Source organism: Plecotus auritus (genome assembly GCF_963455305.1).
Source record: "Plecotus auritus genome assembly, chromosome: 11".
In the NCBI taxonomy this organism is placed as follows: Eukaryota; Metazoa; Chordata; class Mammalia; order Chiroptera; family Vespertilionidae; genus Plecotus; species Plecotus auritus.
This window is the reverse complement of record NC_137777.1, coordinates 37921943-37946344: the sequence shown is the minus strand read 5'-3', so window position 1 is coordinate 37946344 and position 24402 is coordinate 37921943. Positions and strand designations below refer to the sequence as shown.

At 40.2% G+C, this 24402-nt stretch overlaps 1 protein-coding gene across 2 annotated transcripts in view; it reads right to left on the bottom strand.

The window, feature by feature from the left end:
• LOC308236719 (serine/threonine-protein kinase Sgk3) overlaps positions 1 to 24402 on the bottom strand; it is a 126587-nt gene that overhangs the window by 44755 nt on the left and 57430 nt on the right. For both annotated transcript variants that reach the window (XM_080646667.1, XM_080646668.1), the window contains exons 2-5: positions 13127 to 13343; positions 8699 to 8782; positions 5976 to 6048; positions 1556 to 1631 (exon numbers count right to left, since the gene is read on the bottom strand). In XM_080646667.1, coding sequence (XP_080502793.1) covers positions 1556 to 1631; positions 5976 to 6048; positions 8699 to 8782; positions 13127 to 13204 — 311 coding nt within the window. In that variant the 5' untranslated portion in view covers positions 13205 to 13343. The remainder of the gene's footprint in view (positions 1 to 1555; positions 1632 to 5975; positions 6049 to 8698; positions 8783 to 13126; positions 13344 to 24402) is intronic.

The following is a 24402-nucleotide window of genomic DNA, read 5'->3' as shown; positions in this document are numbered from 1 at the left end:
GGAGCAGACAGCCTTGGTGTCCTGTCAGCCCTGCCCTAAGAGGCCCCTGGGTCTCAGTGTCCCCAGTAATCGCTGCAAGCACCTCTGCGAGAAAGCTGCCCTCGAGTTTCGCCCGCTGCCAGACAGTCCAGTTTCTCCCCGAATGAGTCGGGGTTCCCAGAAACTTGCCCAGAACTGGAGTTCAGCACAGTCGGGAGCTTCCATCTCCCTCCCACTTTAGAAAGCCAGCCGCGCACTCAGCCGCCCATGCATTTAGCAGTCAGTCCTCTCTGCGTGCCCGCGTGCCTCGAGACCTCTGCCTTCCATAGCTCCCGAGTCTCAGTGTGCTCTCTCTTTTCCTGACAGTCCAGATTCCCCCTGAATGATTCTGGTTTCCCAGGGTCTCGCCCGGGACTGGAGTTCACTGCAGTCGGGAGTTTCCGTCTCCCTCCCGCTTTAGAAAGCCAGCCGCACACTCAGCCGCCTGTGCACACAGCTGCTTGTCCTCTCCGCGTGCGAGTCTCTGTACCTAAGCCTTTTGCAGCTCCTCTGAGTCTCAATGTGCTTTCTTCTTTCCTTCTAGTTATAGAATTTCCACTCAGCCAGCTTTCCTGTGGTTCTGGATGGTGTCCGTTTGTCTTTTAGTTGTAGTTTTGATATTGTTGTGCGAGGCAGCAGTTTAGGTGTTTACCTATGCTGCCATCTTGGTTTCTCCTGTGTTTTCTTCTTGAATGACTGCACGTCCTTTAAGTCCCAGGAAGCCTTCTTTGACCTTTTCAAGAAGAGCTAGCCATATTTTTCTGTTATCTTCTAACACCTCTATCATAAATCTTTCCTAGCTTAATTGCTTGTTGATATACTGTATGTGTCTCTTCCACTAGACTGGAAGCCTATGCCTCTGGAACACAGGAATGACACTCAGCACTCTTTATGTTCCCAATGCACACAGCAAGTACTTATTAAATGCTATTTGAATGCAGGAATAAATATAACACTGAACAATTAGCAAACTCTTTTAACTGTGCACTATACAAATTCCTTTCAAGTTTAATCTACAAAACCAATACAAGTGCAAAAGGCAGAAAGAAAGTAACTAAGACCTTAAGTTGATGGTCAAAAAATGAGTTAAGAATACCAGGGGAGCCCTAGCTGGTTTGGCTCAGTGGATAGAGCGTTGGCCTGTGGACTGAAGGGTCCTAGGCTCGATTCCAGTCAAGGGCATGTAACTTGATTGCAGGTTCCATCCCCAGCTCTGGTTCCTGTGCATGCAGGAAGCAACCAATCAATGTTTCTTTCTCACATCAATGTCTCTCTCTCTTGATCTCTCCCTTCTACTCTTTCTAAAAATCAATGGAAAATATCCTTGGGTGAGGATTAACAATACAAAAAAAAAAAAAAAACCCCAAAAAACAAAACACCAGAAGGAAATGCTTGAGGAAGATTTTACAAATATACACACACATCATGTGTAGCACAATGAAATTCCACAGAACATATAAAATCTGCATCAGTAACTTATTCAATAGTCTTAGGTTTGGTTTCAGTGCCTCTTCAGAACACAATGAAAATTACTTACTGGTTGTAAAGCTCTGGATGCCTAACTAAATTCTGAATGAATTCATTCAGTCCTGCTCTTCTTTGTCTGATAAAATCTGTTAAGAGAGATATAAGCTATTAGGATTATTTATGTCAGACTATGTAATTATCAATACAGTTATGTAAGAATAGATAAGAGCCATTTCTTAATTTGTTTCTTGATTTACAATAAAAAAAACAAATAATTAGAAATATGTATTTTAAAATCCATAAATACAATGATTATAAAAATAAAATAAAGCAGATAGCGTATCTCCCCAAAAAAAATTCTCCAAAAAGAGAGACTATTTTAGGTTCTAAACAGATTCACTACAAAAACTGGGAGCATTCGCTTTGTACAACTCCTCCTGCGCTACCAAGTAAGAAATAAAAATTAACACTATGACACTGGTGACTGAAAAAAAATCATGCTAATTAAAACAAAACAAAACAAAACAAGAATTACTGGAAATCCTTGCAACTGGGGAATGATTAATCTGTTACTTGAGTTTCATCAAAACTCTGATGCTAAAAAACAAACAAACCCACCCTTAAAAAAATACACTGGAACACTTTCCTAACAAATAATTGTCCAGTATCTTCAAAGTGTTTTGACTTTCATGCAACAGCAGTTTAGCAATAAAGGGTAAGCACAAAGGTTTCTTAGAATTTGAAAACTTTATTCAAGTATCTTGCCTCTGCTACTTATTAGCTAACTGACATTGAACCTTTCTAAGATTTAAATCCTTACTTGTATAATAGGAACAAGAACAATATTTATACCTCATACTGTTGTTACAGGATTAAATGTGATTGCATATGATTTTATAGTAGAATGCCTGATAGAAAAGAGCATAATCTTCAGCTATTACTATTTTTGTTGTTATTGCATCAAAAAGCCATCATCCTAAACAAAAATTCTTAAGAAATACAAATGGTCCCTGACTTAAATGGTTCGACTTAGGATTTTTCAACTTTACAATGGTGTGAAAGAGCTAAGCATTCAGTAGAAACCATACTTTGAATTTTGATCTTTCCCCAGGCTAGCAATATGCAGCATAATATTCTCTATGGCACCAAGATGATTTTGCCAACAACAGGCTAATGTAAGTGTTCTGAACACGTTTAAGGTCTAGGCTAGTCTAAGCTATGATGTATTCAATTAGGTGTATTCAATGCATTTTCAACTTATATATTTTCAACATATAATGGGTTTATCAGAATGTAATGTAAGACAAGGAGTACCTGTATACTCTAAAAACTAGTTCGGAGGGGGGTGCAGAAGCCAATCAATGATCCTCATCACTGATGTTTCTCTCTCTCTCCCTCTCCCTTCCTCTCTGAAATCAATAAAAATATATTTAAAAAACTATACTTGAAAGACAATCTGTTTTCAGGAACTGGATTTAGTAACATAGAGGGAGAACTAAAATGAATGACTATATTTGAGATATTTAAGTAAAATCTAGTGATTACATGGAAGCACCTCTAAATTGTTCTGTGGACTTTTCCTGATGGTACATTTGATACTGGGAGACGGGTTGTGATAAGAGAGAGTGATTTGCTTTCTTCAGGGAGCTGTACCCCATGCTGCACTAAGTGCTACTTGTCTCTCCACTTCATTACTGACTTCAAACAGTAATGAAGCCCTAAAGAAGACAAAAGAAGTCAGTAATAAAAAAAGAAGATCAGTAGTAGCCAGAATTTAGGGGCAATTCTGAGTTTTTAAAAAAGCTGGGGGCATTTTATAGGGGATAGAAGGTGAATGTTCTAGAAGAAAGGAAGAAGGCTACTACTACTCTATCTCCAGTCCTAGTAGATGGGAGAGCGATGATAACAATGGCCTAGGGCTGTGGTCGGCAAGCTGTGGCTCGCGAGCCACATGCGGCTCTTTGGCCCCTTGAGTGTGGCTCTTCCACAAAATACCACGGCCTGGGCGAGTCTATTTTGAAGAAGTGGCGTTAGAACAAGTTTAAGTTTAAAAAATTTGGCTCTCAAAAGAAATTTCAATCATTGCACTGTTGATATTTGGCTCTGTTGACTAATGAGTTTGCCGACCACTGGCCTAGGGAATCCAGGCTTCAGATTAAGGGTATAGAGAGTAATAAATAGAAACAATAAAAATAAAAATAAAAACAATTATAGTTGAAGCCCTGGCTAGGTGTCTCAGTTGGTTGGAGCGTTGTCCCATGCACCAAAAGGTTGCGGGTTCAACCCCTGGTAGAGGTGTGTATGTGAGGCAACCTGTTGATGTTTCTCTCTCACATCCATGTTTCTTTCTCTCTTTTCCTCTTGCTCTAAAATCATATCCTTGGATGAGGATTACAAAAAAAAAAAGGAATTATAGTTGGAGATAATATATTTTTAAAAATCTCTCCAATTAAAAATTTATGTGAAACATACTTAGAATTTTACTGTATTTTTTCTTATACTATTGAGTACAATACAATGTACTTTAAATAAAATTTAACAATATTCTATTAAAAATAAATTTAACTTAAATTATAAAAAAAAGAATTTTTGTGAATGTATCTGTTGTTATTCAAAAGAGTTTTCAATTAAAGGTCCAAAAGAACATAGTGCTTAGATAATAAAATGAAAGCTTTAGTCTCCAGAATAAGTATTAAATTGACCTATAAAGATTTCTTTGTCATTTTAGTGCTTCTAGAAAAATCATCCAAAAGGAGACAATCTCCCAACACTGTGGGACGGGGGGTAAAATAAATCAAATTTTGACTGAAGGAGACCTTGGGGCTTTTTGTCCTAACACCATTACTGATGGTCAGAGTGACCTGGTTATATTCACGATCAAAGGATACTTAGAGCCCGAAGGGACCACAGAGATCCTTTATCCCTAACGCACACCTTTCAGATCAGGAAACAGGGTCAGAGTTTTGTAATGTTCCAAACAAGTAATTTTAAAAGAAAAAGCACAGTTTATGAATTTTGTTTCTAAAGGTACCAGGCTTTAAGCAGAGAGTATAGAATAAGGGAATAAGAGAGACAAACAAATCTGGATGAGTAATTCTCCACATATTAGCTGTGAGGCTTGGGAGAGTGGCTTAGCCTCTAGTTTCCTGTGAATGATGTAGTTACAAATGCGAATAAAAATTTTACATATACTAGAGCAGTGGTCGGCAAACCGCGGCTCACGAGCCACATGCAGGTCTTTGGCCCCGAGTGTGGCTCTTCCACAAAATATCACGGCCTGGGCAAGTCTATTTTGAAGAAGTGGCGTTAGAAGAAGTTTAAGTTTAAAAAATTTGGCTCTCAAAAGAAATTTCAATCGTTGTACTATTGATATTTGGCTCTGTTGACTAATGAGTTTGCCGACCACTGTCCTAGGGGAAGTGAGAATCCTCACCAATCCTGAGTTTCATACAGTGTAAAAAAAATAAAGAGCTTCCAGTTGCGAGGGTTACCAGGGGTCATCCCGCAGCCTCAGGGGGAAAACTAAGTTTTAACTAAAGCAGGAATGTGAGAGTAATATGAAAAAGATGAAGGATAAAGAGAAGGTTGCTCATCATGGGCAGAATTCCACACAGTGCAATGAAGAGGTTTGGGAGGGGAAGAATGGGGAAAAGTGCAGTAAAGATAAGCAACGAGAGCTATTTAGTAGAGAGCAATTTGACTAAGAGAGCAGACATGTAGGGAACCACAGGTCTAATGGGTTACAGGGTTACAGCAAATTAATTGAGGAAGTAAGATGGTGTGGAGGGAGGGCTCTCTGGTTTGTCAGGATTCACCTACCACGCAGATAGATGACTTTTCTGATAGGATGCCTGGTAGAAAAGTAGACTCTGTCTCTGTAAGTAGCCACTTGTGACCTGGATTGATTTCTCGGATTTTAGTGAAAAGCTCCAGGCTTGGGGCTTCAGACATATGGGCTCCAGATTCCTGAGATCCTTTGTGGCATTACACTCCCCAAGGGTGAGCAATAGGACATTTTTTAGTATCCCATTCAGAGGCTTGTAGGGTGCTGGTACAGAGTATACTTTCAATAAATGCTTCTCGATGTAACAAAGAACGTCCTTCATGGTTAGCCAAGTACCCCAAATAATCCTTCATGACAAAAAAAATTTATCTGAAGCCAGACTCCTTAAATTTAACTTCCAAAATTGACATTTACTAGATGTCTGTGACCCTAACTATGCTTCAGTTTCCTTATCTATAAAACAGTGATGATAATAATAATACCCAACTCAAGTGTTGTTGTGAGGATTCAATGAATTACAACATGTGACGTGTTTAAAACAATGCTTGGTGCACAGTAAGTACCTTCCTGAGACATTATTTTCATAGAGCCTGAGATCAATTAGCTTTGTAAGCTTTCGTATTTATATACAGTACAATGAATGAGTTAACTATGTCTTCAAACTTCAACTATCACTTATGTCTGGGTCTATGAAATTACTGCTTACCGGGATCAAAATTATCACCAAATATTCGCTTGGCAGGAATCTTCAGAGCCATAGTGGGAAATTGTTTCTTTAACTAGAATTTTAAAAAGTAACATTACATGAACTTAATTTTATAAGTCTTCTAGTTATGTATGCACCAAAATAAAATACAATCTATTTGCAAGAAAGTCCACTGTAAGACATACTTTTAACTATATCATGGTCAAATGTACAATATTAAGTTATACCAGTAAAATACCATAGACTGTCTAATCATCTTAATTTGTGCCAACAGAACACTATGCAGATCTAAGACCTTGATAAGTTACTTAACATCTCTGTACCTCAGTGTTATTGCCTGTAAAATAGGGATAATATTAGCACTTACCTTACAGACTTGTTGTAAGGCTTAAAGGAAATCATTTATGTTAAGTGCTTAGACTAGAATCTAGTATATAAATTTTGAATACATATAACTCACCATTTACTACCTCAGGGGAAGATGTGATCTTTGTGTTCTCTCTATATGAACAGATTGACAATTGTTTTCTAAGAAAGCTGATGAATTTTGCTTTTAACATTCTCTACTTCAGCCTTCCCCCTACTGCTATTCTAAAACATTTATCAGATTTTGTTTATCCCCAGAGAAGGAACAACTAGGCCCTGAAGAACTTAAGTTTGTAGCAGTAAAGTCATAAATAAGGGTTAATGCTTATTTTTATTATAACCTTCAGGTAAGAGTCCTTCCTCCCCCCTCTCCCACACACAGAAACTATGTATCTAACTACCAACTGACAGGAAATAGAAAGAACAGAAGAATGTATTAATCACTCTACACCACTGGCATGCTATCAGGAAAATCCAGACTGAAAAGTCTGTAGACAAATGACACTGCTTTTTCCACAAAAAGCTGTAAAGGAAAGATAAGAGAGGTGGAAGATTAAAAGACACTTAATAGACCTATCAACCAGTCACATAAATACTGGGTGATTATTTGATGGTAAGACATCATCATTAATTTAGTTTTAGATGTGACAATATTATGTGTGTGTGTTTCTAAGGACCTTTATCTTTTTTAGAGAAGATTCTAAAATATTTACAGATGAAATGATATGATGAATGAAATTTGCTTCAGGATTACAGTGGGCTGGCTCGGGCCAGAGATGAAACAAGAATGGCCATTTAATTGTTGAAGCTGGATGGTACATTATATTATTTTCTGTGTTTGTACTAGTCGTTCTACCTCTGTAGGTATTCAGCAATTTCTACAGAAAGTTTAAAAATGTAAACAGTCATAAAAGCACATTTAACCGATAATTAAAATGCTTGGAGATTGGAAATTATATTTTTGTCTTTTATTGTAAAAGAAGCATAATAATTTGTATTTCCAAACTTAGGGAAATCCGGCTTAGTTTAAATTCACTCCTATAATTTGAAAGAACACAACTAATACCATTCCCCTGTTTTTGTCTTTGCCCCTCACCCCAGGAGGCAGAATTGAAAGGGGTTATATAAAATGAGAAAAACAGACACAGAAAACGAGGAAACAAGAAGAAGAAAAAAACAGAACAAAAAAAGAGAAATACAGGAAAAATGAGGAAGATGGATAATAAAAACTCAACTACATGTTAAGAAAATTGTCTACAAAAATACTTGAAAGGGGATGTTTGATGGAAAAAGAGAAAGACATGATCATGGTGGGGAAATGCCCAAAAGAAACATTCCTACTTTATGTTTACCCTTAAAGATACTCAAATATTACCACTCCACCTAATTAATCACCAGATACTTAAAAGGAAACCATCCCAAGGATGCTAAGCTTTGAACTCATGCAGACTCCTTACTGGTCGGTTTTTGGATGACATCCCCCACAGTTCTACAAAAGGAGACATGTTTAGAAGGTAAATCTGGCCTATATGATCTTTTAAGCAAAATACATAAAAAAATCTCAAATTGTCTATTAGTAGATCACTGAACAAAATCTGGTCTCATCTGAGTTCATATAAACCCTCTGTGCAAGTGTGCATGGGTGTTGTTACCATCATGCTATTTTTACCTGAGTATAACCCAGCTATCCTGATAGGCGCAGATTTGTACAATCATAAAAAAAAAAAAAATGCTAGTCATGTACATAATGGTATCCAAGAATTTCAAATAGAGCTAGCAATTCAACCCTCACCCAGCCTCTAATATAAACTATTTTTTTAAATCACTGAAAAAAAATTACAGAAGATATTCTCATATACAAACTCTTACTATTAGTTTGTTTCAAAAATGTGACTTCACTTTGAGTAAAAAAATGACTGCCTTAATTAATATGTTAAATATTGACTAAGCAATATTTAAAACTATATACAGTAAGTTTCAGTTGCATATTCATTAAAGAAAAACTAAGTAACAAAAGAAAACACAATAAATTTAACCAGATATACCATGATGATTAGCAATTATTAGAGAGGTAGATGTAAATATTTCTAATATTCTATAACATTAAAATATATTTTAAGTTGTACATCTGGTTTTCATACTTTCAATACTTTATTTGAAACTTGTCAACGGTCCCCTCTCCATCCTTTTGTATAAGAATTCCAAAGTTAGAATGCTTTTGAAGAATCTCTTACTCTTTTCCGCTTCTCTGATATATCTGAATATTATTTAATCACTCAAGTAAAATCGCTCTTATTTTTGAGTTTTCTCAGGTGTTTTGTTTTAAATAAAAACCTCATAAACTGACCATTACTTACAGTATTGTAAAGCTTATCAAATTCTGCATATCTTCTGAAGACAAACCACTCACTCCTGCCCACTGAGACTAGAACTTTATAAACCTGTGAAAAAAAATAACATAATATTTGATTGCAAAAAAACATTAACTATTTAAATATGTGAATGTTTTCATACTCATGAAAATATTATACATAAATGTTTATATATGATTCTCCAAGATACAAACATACCAATTGAAATCTTATTTTATCTTGTTGAAAGGTGACCTTTTATTTTTAAAATGCTATGTAATAGACCTGTAATTTTCAAAGAGTAACACAGTGAATACTGTATACTCATTATTTAAATGAATTCTATTTTGCCTTTCTTGTTTCAGATTTTCCTGCCAAGAATAAGACATTATAGATTCAACTGAAGATATTCTCTATTCTTCTCCAGCAGTACCACTACCCTGAAACTATAAAGTATTTTCAAAAGTGATGCCTGGCACATGGAAAATACTCAATTCTCAGCTCTCCTTCTCCCAGGTCATCTTTTACATGGTAGTTTTCAAACTAAGAATTTATCCTCAGACTTCCTCCTATTACCTTAATATTTTCATATATACATAACTGCATATAATCATAGTCAACAACCCTATGAAGTAAGCAGACCAAATATTATGCCCCCACTATACATATGAGTAAATGATGGCCAAAAAAAGTTAAGCAATTTGCCCAAGTACATAGACTTGTGAGACTAAGATCTAAATCTTCTAACGCCCACCGTGCGTCAGAATCAGTATCAAATCATCAACAGTTAAATTATAGAATCAACTCTCATAATTCATCCCATAGATACTCTCAAATTATAATTTAATATACCAATGTAAGGAAAACTGTTTGGGACCCCAAAAATATTATATCATTTCTAAAGAGAAAAAAATCAAGAATCCAGGTTTATGAGAAAAGACTCACTGATATATGGCTTGTGTTACCAATCTCATCATTTTACACTATAAGACTAGGGGAAAGAGATATGATTTGCTTTGGGGTTTATAATACAATTGCCCACATTCTGTTAGACAAGTTAAAGTAAACCAGGTTAGTTTTGGAAGATGGGTAAACATATATAAACTATCCTTTCCTATGAAAGACTGGTAAGTTATACTCACAAGTTCATAGTTAGATGATACTGTGAGGAAAGGAACTCCCTGATGTATGTGATTATACTGTACGAATTCTATAGTATCATTTAAGATATAATCACACTATCAGTCCAACAGTGGGAGGAGTTAAGTATTCACCTGGAAAGTGAAACAGTCACTAGTATCAGACACCTAAGTGATGAACCATCTAGACCAGGGGTGGGGAACCTTTTTTCTGCCAACGGCCATTTGGATATTTATAACATCATTTGCAGGCCATACAAAATTACCAACTTAAAAATTAGCCTGCTGTATTTAGTCAAACATTTAATTAACTCACCCCTAATGCCTTGGCAAGGTTAGACCGAATGATCCAGATTGACAGAAAAGAGCACCCTACAGGAGCCATAGGGCGGTGATATGGCTCTTCTGGTCCTAACCAAGAAGGTGTCATGCTGTCTTAGAGGAAGCTATTGGATGTAAGATGACACTGCTCACATGCAGAGTGTGCAGAAGTAGAGGGTCAAGAACCTGGTCAAGGTGCCAGGGAAGGTGAGGCACGCTTCTAAGACTACACTACATATTTACTTCATACATCATTCAGGATTGAATAGGCCTGGTGCAGGACTGCTACAAAAGGATCGGAAACTTAGGTCTCTCCAATTTCAAACTTCTTGAATTACTTGTGCCAATTCCTGGTGTTGTAAGGCAGCTTCCCATCACTACCCAAGTACAGCCAAACTAGAACCCAAGCCTGGGTTCCAAGCTGAAGCAGTTCTGCTACAAATATATTTACAGGAGCTGAGATAAAGCCCTGTGAATTATTAATTAGCAGTAGGATTTATTTACAAGGGTTTATTGATTAAGTTTTAATTTAAAAAATCAATAGACAACAAAAACTTCAAATTTTAAAAAATACTTTAATTTACAAAAAAATCACAAGATTTCACAGAAAGCAGTATAATATCTATTACAATATGAAATGATCTAATTGAATTTTAAAAATATTTCCTTAATGTCTGTCTTGCCCCACCATAGAATGTAAGTTCCTTGAGAACAAGGGCTGTGTCATTCTTGCTACCTGCTGTACCCCAGTGCCTAGAACACTGTTTGGCATAACAAAGAAATACAATGACAATTTGTTGAGTGGATAAATGAAAGTCTAATTTAGACTTGGTTTAAGTCAAGACATCCTAGGATGCAATTCTGTTAGAAGCTTCATAGTGTAGAGCTATATAAAAAACATATGAGAATTACCTCGACCATGAAAAATAGGAGGATACCTGAGATAACCTACTGACAATATTTGCTAAGTATGAACTTTCCTCAAACTCGGCAAGAGGTTATGCCCTTGAAGGAGAGAATGGCCTAAAGGTAAAAGTAAGGATGGGAAAGGAAGGAAAACTTGCACACATTTCACTATTTCATCTAAGGTACACTGACCTCTTGTTTACCATCAATGTGTTACTTCTAAATTTTGCTTATACAAATGTGGAATAAATGTACTCTGCTTGTTAAGATATTACTACAACACAGAGACTGAGGGGGAGCAAATGGTCAGACACACATTATAGTATCTAAGTTCTGGGCTTTGGTGCAGAGTGTGGAGGTGTTAAGGGAGGGAGCAGAAAGGGTAGAGGGGCTGTTTCTAGCTCCTTATCTGGGATTTTGAGAGAAAACCACCATTGGGGGGGGGGGGTCTGGGTCTCAGCCCCACTTATTTAAGAAGGCAGAGTGAAGTGGTCAAAGAGTTTAACTCCTCAGCTTTCCTCCACTCCCATGTGAAATGGGCTGAGTTGAAAGTCGCTTGTCATAGGGCATCTTTAGCAGGGCCGGGTGACCCCCTGGTCAGAGGCTGGGGCAGATCACTTGATTCAGGAGCAGGCAAAGGGCATGCCAGAGCCTCAGTGGGCTCTATAGCCTTTGAGAGCCAAGGAGAAGCAGTGAGTCCCACGACCTGGCCAACCCAACCGAAGAACAGACAAGTCAGTTCATCAACTACAGATGCCAGCAATGGATGCCACCGAAATGCCTAGGGCTGAGTCAAGTCAAGCATAGCCGGATGTTTACCAAACAAGTCACTCCACACTTAGAATGGCAAAGATCTAGAAGGATGACAACAATGCAAGAGCCTTCACCAGGCTACCAATACCTTGAGGCAGTCATCAACTCAACAAACACAGTGAAAGGGACCCTACTCATCCCATAAACCATGATACCAAGGTGGAGAAGTGTGTGTTCAGTAAGAGAATGAGCAGAATGGAGACAGCCTGGGCATTTTACTTAAAATAACTGCTTAAATTTTAGCTCAAACAAAATTGGGTTAAATGAATCCCTCCAGACCACTCAGTGGGTAGGGTTTATAAGGAAGACCAGATCAGTTGGAGATAAGATAAATGACTATTTTTTTTTTCCAGGGGGAGGAGGATAATAAATCTCTGTAAATACTAACAGAACTAACAGAACTAAATACAGTATTATATGTTTCATTACACTAATTAGAAAAGTGACCTCCAATAATAGTCACTTATTCAACAAATATTCACTGTGTTTATTCTTTTTTTATATATATTTTTATTGATTTCAGAGAGGAAGGGAGAGGGAGAGGGAAACTGAAATATCAATGATGAGAGAGAATCATTGACTGGCTGCCTCCTGCATGCCCCTTACTGGGGATTGAGCCTGCAACCCAGGCATGTGCCCTTGACCAGAATCGAACCTAGGACCCTTCAGTCCACAGGCTGACGCTCTATCCATCGAGCCAAACTGGTTAGGGCTGTTTATTCTTTATAAAGCCCTATAGTAGATCCTACGGTGGTAAACAGTAAAATTAGAAATGGGCTTTGCCTCTATGATAAAAAAAGAGATAAATGACTGGATTACATATTTTTAAAATTGAGGTAGAAAATAATAAATGTCATAAGAAAGATATTATGAAAAAAAAAAAGATCCTATGGAAATTTTGAGAAACTATGGAAATTTCAAGATAGTGGTTCTTAATATAGGACCAATGACTTCTGGGTCCATTAACCCCCCAACAGTGCACATAAAATTATATCCACAGGCATGCACACTTCCTAGTAAGAGGATCTGTCAGAAAGTGTCATAAGTTTCTCCAAGGGTTAGGTAAACAGGCAAAAATCTGCACTGAAAAAGTCTTCCCTGGGTACTGTAATAGAATACAGCATTGGGAAGATATGTAAAATCTGGATTTGTGGACTTAGGGAGAGGACATTCTAGGTTAAGGAAGAACAAAAGCAGAAGTGGCAATACTCTCTATATTCCATTTTTTCCCATATGCTTTACCCTGCATACTTACAGTGAACCTCTTCTTTTTCTCTCTGTGTTCATCAGAGCTGGGGATGCTTACACTTGGGCAGCTTTCCTTGTAGTCCATGGTATAATCCCTTTGGGTTTATGGCCTCAAAAGGACACCAGAAAATGAGTCCGAAGCAATGGTCAGCAGAGGACAAACACAATCAGCTACTCCGAAACATAAAACCGCTCGAGGTAATGTTCAAATTCCATCATGCAACCTTAACCAACAGAAAAAAACAACACACAAAACTGATTAGCAAAACAATTTTTAAAATAACATTCATTTACTTTTGATTGTAATTCTCAGTCCAGGTTATGAGATTTAATTTCTGTTATGTCCATTTCAAGAGATAAACCACAATTAAACATTTGCATCCCGGCCACCTTCCTTACTGCTAAGAAATTCTTGGAGCTTCTATACCACAGTTCACATGGACTAAGGGCTACCTCTCACCTAAAAGATCCCTAGTTTGATGGATTCAAAGCAGTGTTTTTCCAGGTATGGTTTTCAGACTTTTTGCATCAGATCAAACAGGTGGAGCTTGCTTCAGATTGGGATCCTATTTAGTAGGTAACCATTTATGCCCATTTTATAAATGAGGCAACTGAGACACAACCGAAGGTTAAATAACTCGCCTATCCAGTATTTGAACCCCGGCTATTTGGCTCCAGAGACCTGACAACTGTGGCTCATTCTGATGCACTGGACCCCTGATCAGAGATGTTACAATAGATCTTAATTCAGGAAAAAACACAATTAATACTAGAGGCCCGGTGCACGAAATTCGTGCACGGGGGGTGGGGTGTGTGTGTGGGGGGGTGTCCCTCAGCCCAGCCTGCACCCTCTCCAATCTGGGATCCCTCTCACAATCCAGGACTGCTGGCTCCCAACTGCTTGCCTGCTTGCCTTCCTGATTGCCCCTAACTGCTTCTGCCTGCCAGCCTGATTGCCCCTAACCACTCCCCTGATAGCCTGATTGATGCCTAACTGCTTCCCTGCCAGCCTGATTCCCCCTAACTACCCTCCCCTGCAGGCCTGGGTCCCCCCCAACTGCCCTTCCCTGCAGTCCCGGTCGCCCCCAACTTCCCTCCTCTGCCGGCCTGGTCACCCCTAACTGCCCTCCCCGGCAGGCTTGATCGCCCACAACTGCCCTCCCTTGCAGACCTGGTCCCTCCCAACTGCCCTCCTCTGCTGGCCATCTTGTCACAGCCATCTTGTGTCCACATGGGGGCAGCCATCTTGTGTGTTAGAGTGATGGTCAATTTGCATACTACTTTTATTAGATAGGATAGAGGCCTGGTGCATGGGTGGGGGCCAGCTGGTTTGCCCTGAAGGGTGTCCCGGATCAGGGTGGGGGTCCCCTTGGGGCGTGGGGCGGCCTGGGCAAGGGGCCTGTGGTGGTTTGCAGGCCGGCCATGCCCCCCGGCGACCCAAGTGCAGGCCCTGGTATCTGGGATTTACTTATCTTCTACAATTGAAACTTTGTAGCCTGGAGCGGAACCAAGCCTCCTGCTCACTCCGTGGCGGCAGCCATTTTTGTTGGGATTTATTTATCTTCTATAATTGAAACTTTGTAGCCTTGAGGAGTGTAGGCCTGGGCGGGCCAGGGCGGGAGGGAAGCTTGGCTTCCTCCATTGCCAGGGAAACCCAAGCCTCCTGCTTGCTGTAGCTCCATGGCCACAGCCATCTTGGTTGGGTTAATTTGCATACTCGCTCCTGATTGGCTGGTGGGCGTGGCTTGTGGGTGTAGCAGAGGTATGGTCAATTTGCATATTACTCTTTTATTAGATAGGATTATCATTCCACCTATGGACAAAAGACTCAAGATGTCACACTGATATCACCTTTGCTACACACAGCAGCCCATACTCACCACTGACATGAAATAATACCTTTTATAGGGTTAGTCTGCCAGCCTCTCTCCGCAATTAATTTCAGGAAGTCACTCTGACAGATCTGATCATTATAAATAAATTACCTTCAAGTAATGATTGCAAGTATCTATCTGCAGGCATTGAGTATTCAGGTATAGTGAACTTTAACTGATTAGAAGGGGGCCTCCTTTAAGATCACTCAAAACCTACTTTGGCCCTAGCCAGTTAGAGGCTCAGTAGACAGAGCGTCAGCCCACAGACTGAAGGGTCCCAGGTTTGATTCCAGTCAAGGGCATGCACCTCAGTTGCAGGCTCACCCAGTCAGGCCCCATGCAGGAGGCAACCAATCGATGTTTCTCTCTCTCTGTCTCTCCCCCTCTCCTCCACTCTCTCTAAAAATCAATGCAAAAATATCATCGGCTGAGGATTAGCAACAACAAAAAATAAAAACAGCCAAAAAAATAAAAAAACACACATAAAACCTATTTTGTTGGATTTGCTGCTGGAAATGCATTCAGAAGGATTTATATGTAGTTGAATTTGTTGTTAGAAAACATGGAAATGTAACTGGCCCCCTCCTAAGCTTGGGGTGCACATTTGTCTGAGTTAGGTCACCCTATAACCCCATAAAAGCAGCATTTGTCTAAATTAGAGCACTCTATAACTCCTTCTATTACTTTTGAGTGTCATGTGTCTGATGCAGTAATTGGGACCAAGAATGACCCCAGGAAACAGACCCTCAAAAATGGGATGCATGTTTGATGAATGCCCTGATCACTTTCCTGTGGAAGGAGTGGGGGCAGGTTAGAGAACTAGTCACTGGGTACAGAGATGGCATCACTCAAATTGCCTCCCTCGGTGTCACAGGATGGAATATAGGCGGTGGGCAAGGAGCTGGAAGGCCACGTGGATGATGGAAATGCTATTTTAAAGCCTGGGACCTGGGCTGGGCTGCTTCTGGTTGTCTTTAAGAATATGCACAAAGATGGCAAATTGAAAGTCATGAATTCCCAAACAGGTGGGTGGAAAATCTACGGCTGTTAGATTTTTTATTTTTTATTTATTTTTTTGGTCTTATAGCTGCGAAGCTGATAGGAATAGAACCAAGCCCAGAGTTTGATGGTTAAGTGTTTCAGAGCCAATTAAACATGCAGCCCTCCAAAGTCTCTCATGCTAACACATGGGCATTGGCTAGGAAGGAAAATGATCCTGAATCACAGACGCAGGCACTTGGGCAAACACAATGAGGGTAAGAATGTCCAACTCCACACTTAGCTGAACATCCATCCCTACTGAAAGCAGCAACCTACACCTCTCTCGGGAGTCTCAGCCTCCCAAACTCTGCCTGCATAAACTCTCTCAAGTTGTTTCACAAGGGGATGCCAAGTCTCCTCACTACCTACTCCCATCACCCCTCACAGCCTCAAAACAGTAGTTAGAGCCCAACAGAACTTAGAAAGAAGTTCAGAGCCTACTCTGAAAGGAGACTGCCTTTATACTAAAACCAGAGGCCCGAAATTCGTACACAGGTAGGGTCCCTAGCAGCTGCGGGCTGCCAGCCGGGAAGCCCCCCTCCGCCCAGCCGCCTGCTGCCACTCCCTTTTCCCGGCCGCCTGCCACCCCCACCACTGCCTCTGGCCAGGGGTGGCCCTCCCTTCCCCCGGTCAAACTCCTGGTGGAGGGGACAATTTGCATATTAGGCTTTTATTATATAGGAAGTTTGCAGAATCTCAACAATTTTTACCAGCAGGAGTCTGAGGAGCACATATGGAAGAACATTCAAAGGATGTTAGACCCGAGGCTGTTAGACTAAATATAAGATTACTGTGACCCTATACAGGGCCACAATGTATCCCATCAATCTTTCTCCAGACCTTCCTCAAGAGAGACCTGCATCCATTCACACGGGTGACCATCCACTGGGAAATGGGAAATTCATAATCCTTCTGAGAGTTACTGGGCACTAGCTCTGAACTGACGCTAATCCCTGGGGACCCAAAACATGGTCCGCTAGTCAGAACACCCATCTTATTCCAGAAAAACGTAGAAAGATAAAATCACCTACCCAAGCCAGGATCCAGCTAACAGGCAGTAGAGCTAGGATTCAAATCCAAATCTCTCTGACTCCAAAACCTCTGTGGACTTGTTTGCTACACTACATGCCTCTCCTTCAGTAAAGTTTCTCTTTCCTTCAAGCTAAATCAAACGGGCAACCTAGCAATATTTAATACTTAGTGGCTAAGCTTATTATGAGCCAAGTCTGTGCTTTGTGTGCCTTAATCGGGTTGCTGCACACAACAGCCCGACCTCCTGAGAGAAAACCAAGGAGAAACAGAAGCATAAAAAGAGGAAGCTGCCTGCTCCAGGTGGTGGAGAGAGAATCTGAGCCCAGGTGGTCAGCTTTTAGGACCTTTACCCGTTGTACCACACTGCCTCTAAAGAGTCCTCTGGGAAGCAATGAAGACGGTTCATAAACTTGTTTTTCAGTGGTTACAACTGACATTATGAAAAAGCAACCCTGTTATTACTGTAAATTTAGTGCATGATTATTCTATAAAACTGAAGCAATTTAAATTATACAAAATCATCTTATGGCCAGGGAGCCAAATAAAACAGAATGAGAAGAGAGCTGATATAAGAAACCCCATAGCTAAGAACAAAAAGTTAAGTCGTTCATGTGGGATTAAAAGTTGGAGCTTTTGTGGGGGTTCAGAGGGAGGTCAGGCTTTTCAAAGGAGAATCACAAAAAGAATCTGCCTTCACTCTGCTGGGGAGTCAAAAGATGATCTTGTATTGTAGGCTGGCTCCCAGGGGCAGCTGGCTTGCCTAGGAGCAGGTCCCATGACTCTAAGGAGACCAAGTTGAGTTACTAACGCAGAATGGAAGAACTAACTTTAACATCCAGCTAGTGAATCAACTCAAACAAGCCCCAAAAGACAAAAAGAAGCGGGTCCGATGGGAACAGAGCTTTCAAAGGCCAGCCAGATTTTAGGAGGGGTAGCGATTTGCAAGGGTAATATAATAGCTGGTAAGTACTATATTTATAGTAGTTCTCATCAGGGGGACATTTGGCAATGTCTGGGGACATTTTTGGTGGCCACAACTTGGAGGGTTGCTATTGGCTACATGCCATGGAGGATGCTAAACATCCTACAATGCACAGGACAGCCCCTACAACAGAAAATTATCTGGCCCAAAATGTCAACCATGTTACAGTCAAGAAACTAACATTTATTGAACACTGATGCCAGGCGATTTCAAGCTTTTTCATCTCACAGCACACATAAACTAATTACTAAAATTCTGCGGCACACCAAAAAATACAGTTTTGCCACTATGACAAAAAAATAGGTATAATTTTGATTCATTCACACCGACAGCTATTGTTGTGTTGGCTACTGTCATTTTTAATGTAGCCCATGATTGTGCTTGTGATGGGACCAACATTCATTCAGAGCCCATTCTGAACCAAGCTCTTGGTTAAATGTTGATGTGTGATGTTTCAAGAGGACGATGGGCCATTTCTGACACAGAACTGCACGAACCTGATCCCTCGTGCTGGGAGAACTGGAATGCTGCTTTCCTTCTGTGTGGCTTGCTGTCTATAGCCCTAATGCCAATGGACACTCAGTGCTCTCTTCTCCTCACTCTGTTATCTCCAAAGGTGATTGAGAAGAAGGGGATGCACGCGGCGATATCGTAAGAACTCGAGGGACAGTGTGTGCAAGGCAGGCTCTCAGATCAGAGCTCTATTCAGGTCACAGTGCTGCCACCAACGCGGTGTGACCATGTGGAAGTACTTCTCATCACCTAGGTATCTTCGTCTGCAAAACCAGGGTAACGATACTCCATGAGTTGTTGTGAAGATTAAGGGATGTGTTAGGTGTTAGTTCGTAGAACAGCGATTTTCAACCGGTGTGCCTTAAGAATTTTTAACACATGCAATACCTGACTAGCCAGGGGCACTGGCCTCTTTTCCCTCTATCCCTCTGGTAAGTGATTCACACTAAAGCATAAAGGAAAATTAAGAACAAGCCTGTCCCAAAAGGAAGGAATTAGGCTTGGAAGAGTTACACGTTTTCTTCAGCAGGGGAACAGGACTGGTGCTGGGTGTTTGGGTACAAGAATCCCAAAGGGGAGAGCTGACAGGGCCACTCAAGGAAGAGACAAAAGAAAACCATGTACAGACAGACCCTGGGCATGTCAACAGGTTTGGGAACTGGGAACTGACCCAGAGAATAAAGAGAGGAATTGGGGTGGGGATGGAACCAGAATTATTCCTGAGGAGAGAACAGGACAAGTGGATGGGTTTCATTTTAAATTACATTAAAAGTACTTTCCCGCCAAAACCGGTTTGGCTCAGTGGATAGAGCGTCAGCCTGCGGACTGAAAGGTCCCAGGTTCGATTCCGGTCAAGGGCATGTAACTTGGTTGCGAGCACATCCCCAGTAGGAGGCGTGCAGGAGGCAGCTGATCAATGTTTCTCTCTCATCGATGTTTCTGACTATCCCTCTTCCTTCCTCTCTGTAAAAAATCAATAAAATATATTTTAAAAAAGTACTTTCCCAGGAGATTCTGACCTCAAACTACGGGTTTGTTTTTTTTTTTATTAAAAGGCTACTGTCATAGTAAATAATCTGTATCTGTTCATTTCTGCCTTTCAGAATACTAGCTCCAAACACATCCAAAATGTTTCAACAGAAAAAAAGCACATCTTTGTAATATTGTAAATTAACTTAATTGCAGAACAGATTAAAAAATCTAACAGGATCTGCCAATGGAAGATACATAGTAACCTTCTCTCCCCCCCCACCCCCCGCAACCAAACATCACATGATGAATCATTTATAACTTTTCCTGTTTTTCTTACTAATATATCCTTCCTCTAATTCCCACCCCACTCCCGTTTGAATTTTCCCTCATTCTGTCATCACAAAGCAGTCCTAGTTTTTCCTACATTTATTCATCTCTTATTTGAGATACCTTTTATTTATCCTGATTCTTTTTTTAAAAATATATTTTTATTGATTTCAGAGAGGAAGGGAGAGGGAGAGAGAGAGAAACATCAATAAAGAGAGAGAATCATTGATTGGCTGCCTCCTGCACATCCCTGACTGGGGATCGAGCCCACAACCTGGGCAAGTGCCCTTGACCGGAATCGAACCCAGGACCTTTCAGTCCCCAGGCCAATGCTCTATCCACTGAATCAAACCAGCCAGGGCTATCCTGATTCTTGATAACGTGATATAAAAATTAAAAATAAAATATGTGCAAAATATTGAGATACAATGTAGATAATAGTCTGCACCCAACAATCCATAGGTGTGTCCAAGAACTTCAACCAAAGTCTGTTGGTTCCATGAGACTGGCTCCACTTGGTTACATACACTTAAGGAAGGGACAGAGTGAGGAGGTAGCAGTAAATGCTGACAGTCCTTTGTTTTCCAATACGAGAATCGAATCAAAACTGCCAGATTAAGAAGGAAGGGCTTAACTTGACTCCAAATGAAAACATGTCCCTCTTCTGATTCCAGAACTGACAGGGTAGGGCTGGTAAGTGCAGCAGCAATGCTCTGCTCTGTCCTTGACCTCCCAAGGTCACCACCCTGGGTTCCTGATCACCATGATGCCTGCCCTCTTCCCGGTTTCCCAAGCTTTTTCACTGGGATTTACACTCCCAGTGCATCTTCCAGGCAGGACACAGAATACTCTCAAGGATGACTCCTGGAGGACTGTGACCATTGGTAGGACGATAGGTGGATGGGTAATCAGCTGAGGCAAGAGAAAAGCAAAGGGGGAATTCACACAGTCCTAGAGGTAAAATCCTACAAGCCCCAGGAAGCCTAGGACAAAGCTGGTTCTGACAGAAGGTTGGGAGAATTCAGATTAAGGAGGCACCAAAAACAAAAACAAATCACCATCACATTATAGAGTCTCTTGGGAGACCCTCCAACCTGGCATCTCGTCTTCCATTCTAACCTTCTTCCAATCCAATCTTCCCACAGCAGAGTGACTTTTTAATCACTGTAAATCTGATCATTTCACTCCTTTGCTTAAACTCTTTCCATGGCTCCCCACTGCTCTTAGAATAAAATCCAAACTCTGAATGGTTGCTAACAGACTACAAGCACCTACATGGCCTAACTTCTTCCTCCTTCTCCAGCTGCATTCCACCAGGGCCTCTGGCCCCTCTAAGCCAGAGCAGCCGCTTCCCAGTTCTCACAGACACTGAGCCCTGTCCCACCTCCAGGCTCTTGTACCGGTGTCCCCTCTGCCTTAAATGCTTTTCCTTCAGCTCTTCACATCGAGGCCTTTGTTCAAATGTCACTTCCTCCAACAACCCTTCTTCATGACCACACTAAAGTGCTCCTTCTCCAAGTTCATCTTCTGTCATCATCCTGGGTTTTTTCCATTTCAGCATTTATAACCATCTAGGATTGCATACTGCTTACTTGTTGAGAACCTCCCTGACTGGAGTGTAGAAACTGTGACTTATTCATTGCCCTGCACTTAGTAGACCCCAATGCACATTTGTTTAATGTTTCATTCAACAAACAGGTGGAGAGAGACACTTGGAAATTCCAGTTTGCCAAAGTATGCAACTAAGTAACCTCTGGTTCATCACTCCTTCATCAATCTCCTGAATCATCAATTTCTCCCTCTTTACTAGGTCAATTCCATTATTATATATATTAATATGCTATAGTATTTTAATTAATTCTCCCTAAAAATATAGATTTATTTAACAGCTACTTACACCATGCTTATCATATGCTAGGGATATGTAATTAGTTTGTGCTCCAACTTTTATTATTTGTATGAATGATCCTATCTGATAACACCCTTAACCAAAGGCTTTTTCAAAACAAAGAAAACTCAGGGTAAACACAGATGCTTATACAGTACGAAACTTTACGCCAAAGCAAATATTTGCTTTCAAGATTCTTCTGACAGTGAAACTTTACTGGTTGGCACATTAGAATAAATGTCCCAAAGGAGAAAAATTATAACCAATTACATATTTAAATTATAGTAGAATTTTACTTTAAAGTTCTAACATTTTGAAAATTAAAACCTTTATATGTTTTTCCTATCAATACAAACTGCAGCTTCATCCCAAGAACAGTAAAATAAACTTAGACTATACCTGTAAGTACTCAAAATCAATTACAAAATAAGTGAGTGGGGCTAATGTGGGCCCTCAAATGGGAAAACCCTAGCAGAGGTTTGGGAAACAATACGAAAAAGAAAAGAAAATTAAACTGCTGAAATGTCTACATAAGCTCTAGAAACAAGTTTTAATCTATAAGGGGAAAAATCACAAGTAAAATAAAAACATTCACTCAATTGGAATATGTACAGGGATATGTTTGTAATAAAAAATGAAGCAGAGTACATTAAGCCAAACGCTGGTATCAAACTTAAAATGGGAAGCTTCGACAATAGCTCAACTCAAGTATTTTATATCTATCACCTTTCTCTGAAGGACCAAAAGCTTCTGGCAAATGTCTTCTGCATATATCCAGGAAAATAAGTGAAAAAGTATGAATATGTTATTATTTTAAACAATGAAGGGGAAGAAGGTAAACTACTTCCACCGCCCAGAAAGAACGTTCAGTCCTATCCAGCTCAGAAAACGAAGCAGGAAAACAGGATTCTTTGTGTCGAGATGCAAAACCAAAATAAAGTTTAGGAATAATACCCCACAAGAAAATCCAAAGTCACAAGCGTTGCTCCATGCAGTCTGTCTTGTCCTAATGGCTTCCTGAGTGAGTTGATGGTGTCTATTTTTTAACTTCTGCCTGTTCATCTATATGGATGTTGTGTATATTGTTTTCCCTACACCTACTCCCTTCTGTGAACCCAGATCTCAATATCTTTATTTGCATCTTTTTATTGAGTACTGAATTTCCCTGCCTTCTTCCTTAAACTATTCATTTTATAGAAATGATTATAGAAGCTCAATGATTTAAAGGCCTATCAAACAGAACCTTAAGTTCATGTGTATTTAAAAACCAGTTAAGTGGGGTGGAGATGTGTCTTATTTTTCCTTAAAAAAGTAACTGGAATTTGTGTGTACATGCTTTTTGTCCTCCAGGATCTTATCTGTAGCAAAAATTGAAGACAAATGCCCAAGGAATTACAATTCAAACTAGAAAGCTGTGAAAAGTCACTAGAATTGAGAGGAAGGAAAAGCCACTTCCAACTGAACTTATATCTAGGTATTTGGAATGGTGGCGACATGAGAGGGAGGTTTTAAAGGCTGGGCACACAAAACAGAAAGGACGGCACAGTCCTTTATAAATAGGGAATAGCCGTTCGTCCAGTTTGTCTGAATTCCTGCCCACTTGGGGGAAACGACCAGCTCATTAATAAAAACAGAAAGGGAAACGTGGATTTGAGATCATGTTGTAACGAACTCCAAATGACAGGCTTTTCATTCTGAATTTAACTCTGCAGGTGAGGATGTGAAGACATTTGAAAAGGGAACTCAGGTAAGGAGTTGCAGGAGTAGAGAAATAGGCCTAGCATCAATAGGAGCCACAGATTTCTTTCTTTCTTCCTTTCTTTTTTTTTTTTTTTACAGACAGGAAGGGAGAGGGACAGAGAGTTAGAAACATCGATGAGAGAGAAACATCCATCAGCTGCCTCCTGCACACCCCCTACTGGGGATGTGCCCACAGCCAAGGTACATGCCCTTGACCGGAATCGAACCTGGGACCTTTCAGTCCGCAGGCCGATGCTCTATCCACTGAGCCAAACCGGTTAGGGCACACAGATTTCTTAAAAAAAAAAAAAAAAAAAAAAAATCACACAAAGGAAAAATAAGTCAGGAGCTATTTCATGTGGAGGGCAAGGTAGAAAGAGGGATTAACATTGCCTCCAGGTTTTATTGTTTTATTCCTGGATAACCAGGATAAATAACTAGACATGGGGGAAGGAGAGAGCAGGGCAAATGACAGGGAATTGACTTAAGTGATTACGAGCCCTAGCTGGAAATGTCTGCATCAGATCCATGCATGTGGTACCTCCTGGTGGCAGACACTGTTTCTACGCACTTAGCACACAGCAGTCGACACAACTGGTAATCGCCTCTGCCCTCACGGCACTTACCCTCTAGTGGCAGACAACAGATCAGAAACAAGTAAATCAATAGATAAATATATATTACAGGAAGAGTGGGGTTGCATGGAATTATAAATAGGAGGCTCTAATTGAGATAGTAATACCTACACAAACACCTAGAGGTGAGGGAGTGAACTATGCAAGGAACTGGGAAAGAGTCAGCAACTAACACACCAGTATCTCCATGTAATCTCATTCCATGATGCTTTTGAAGTTGGCAGCAACTTCAACATCCCACTTCCTGACTATCCTACCCAATCAAGAAAACTTCATCAA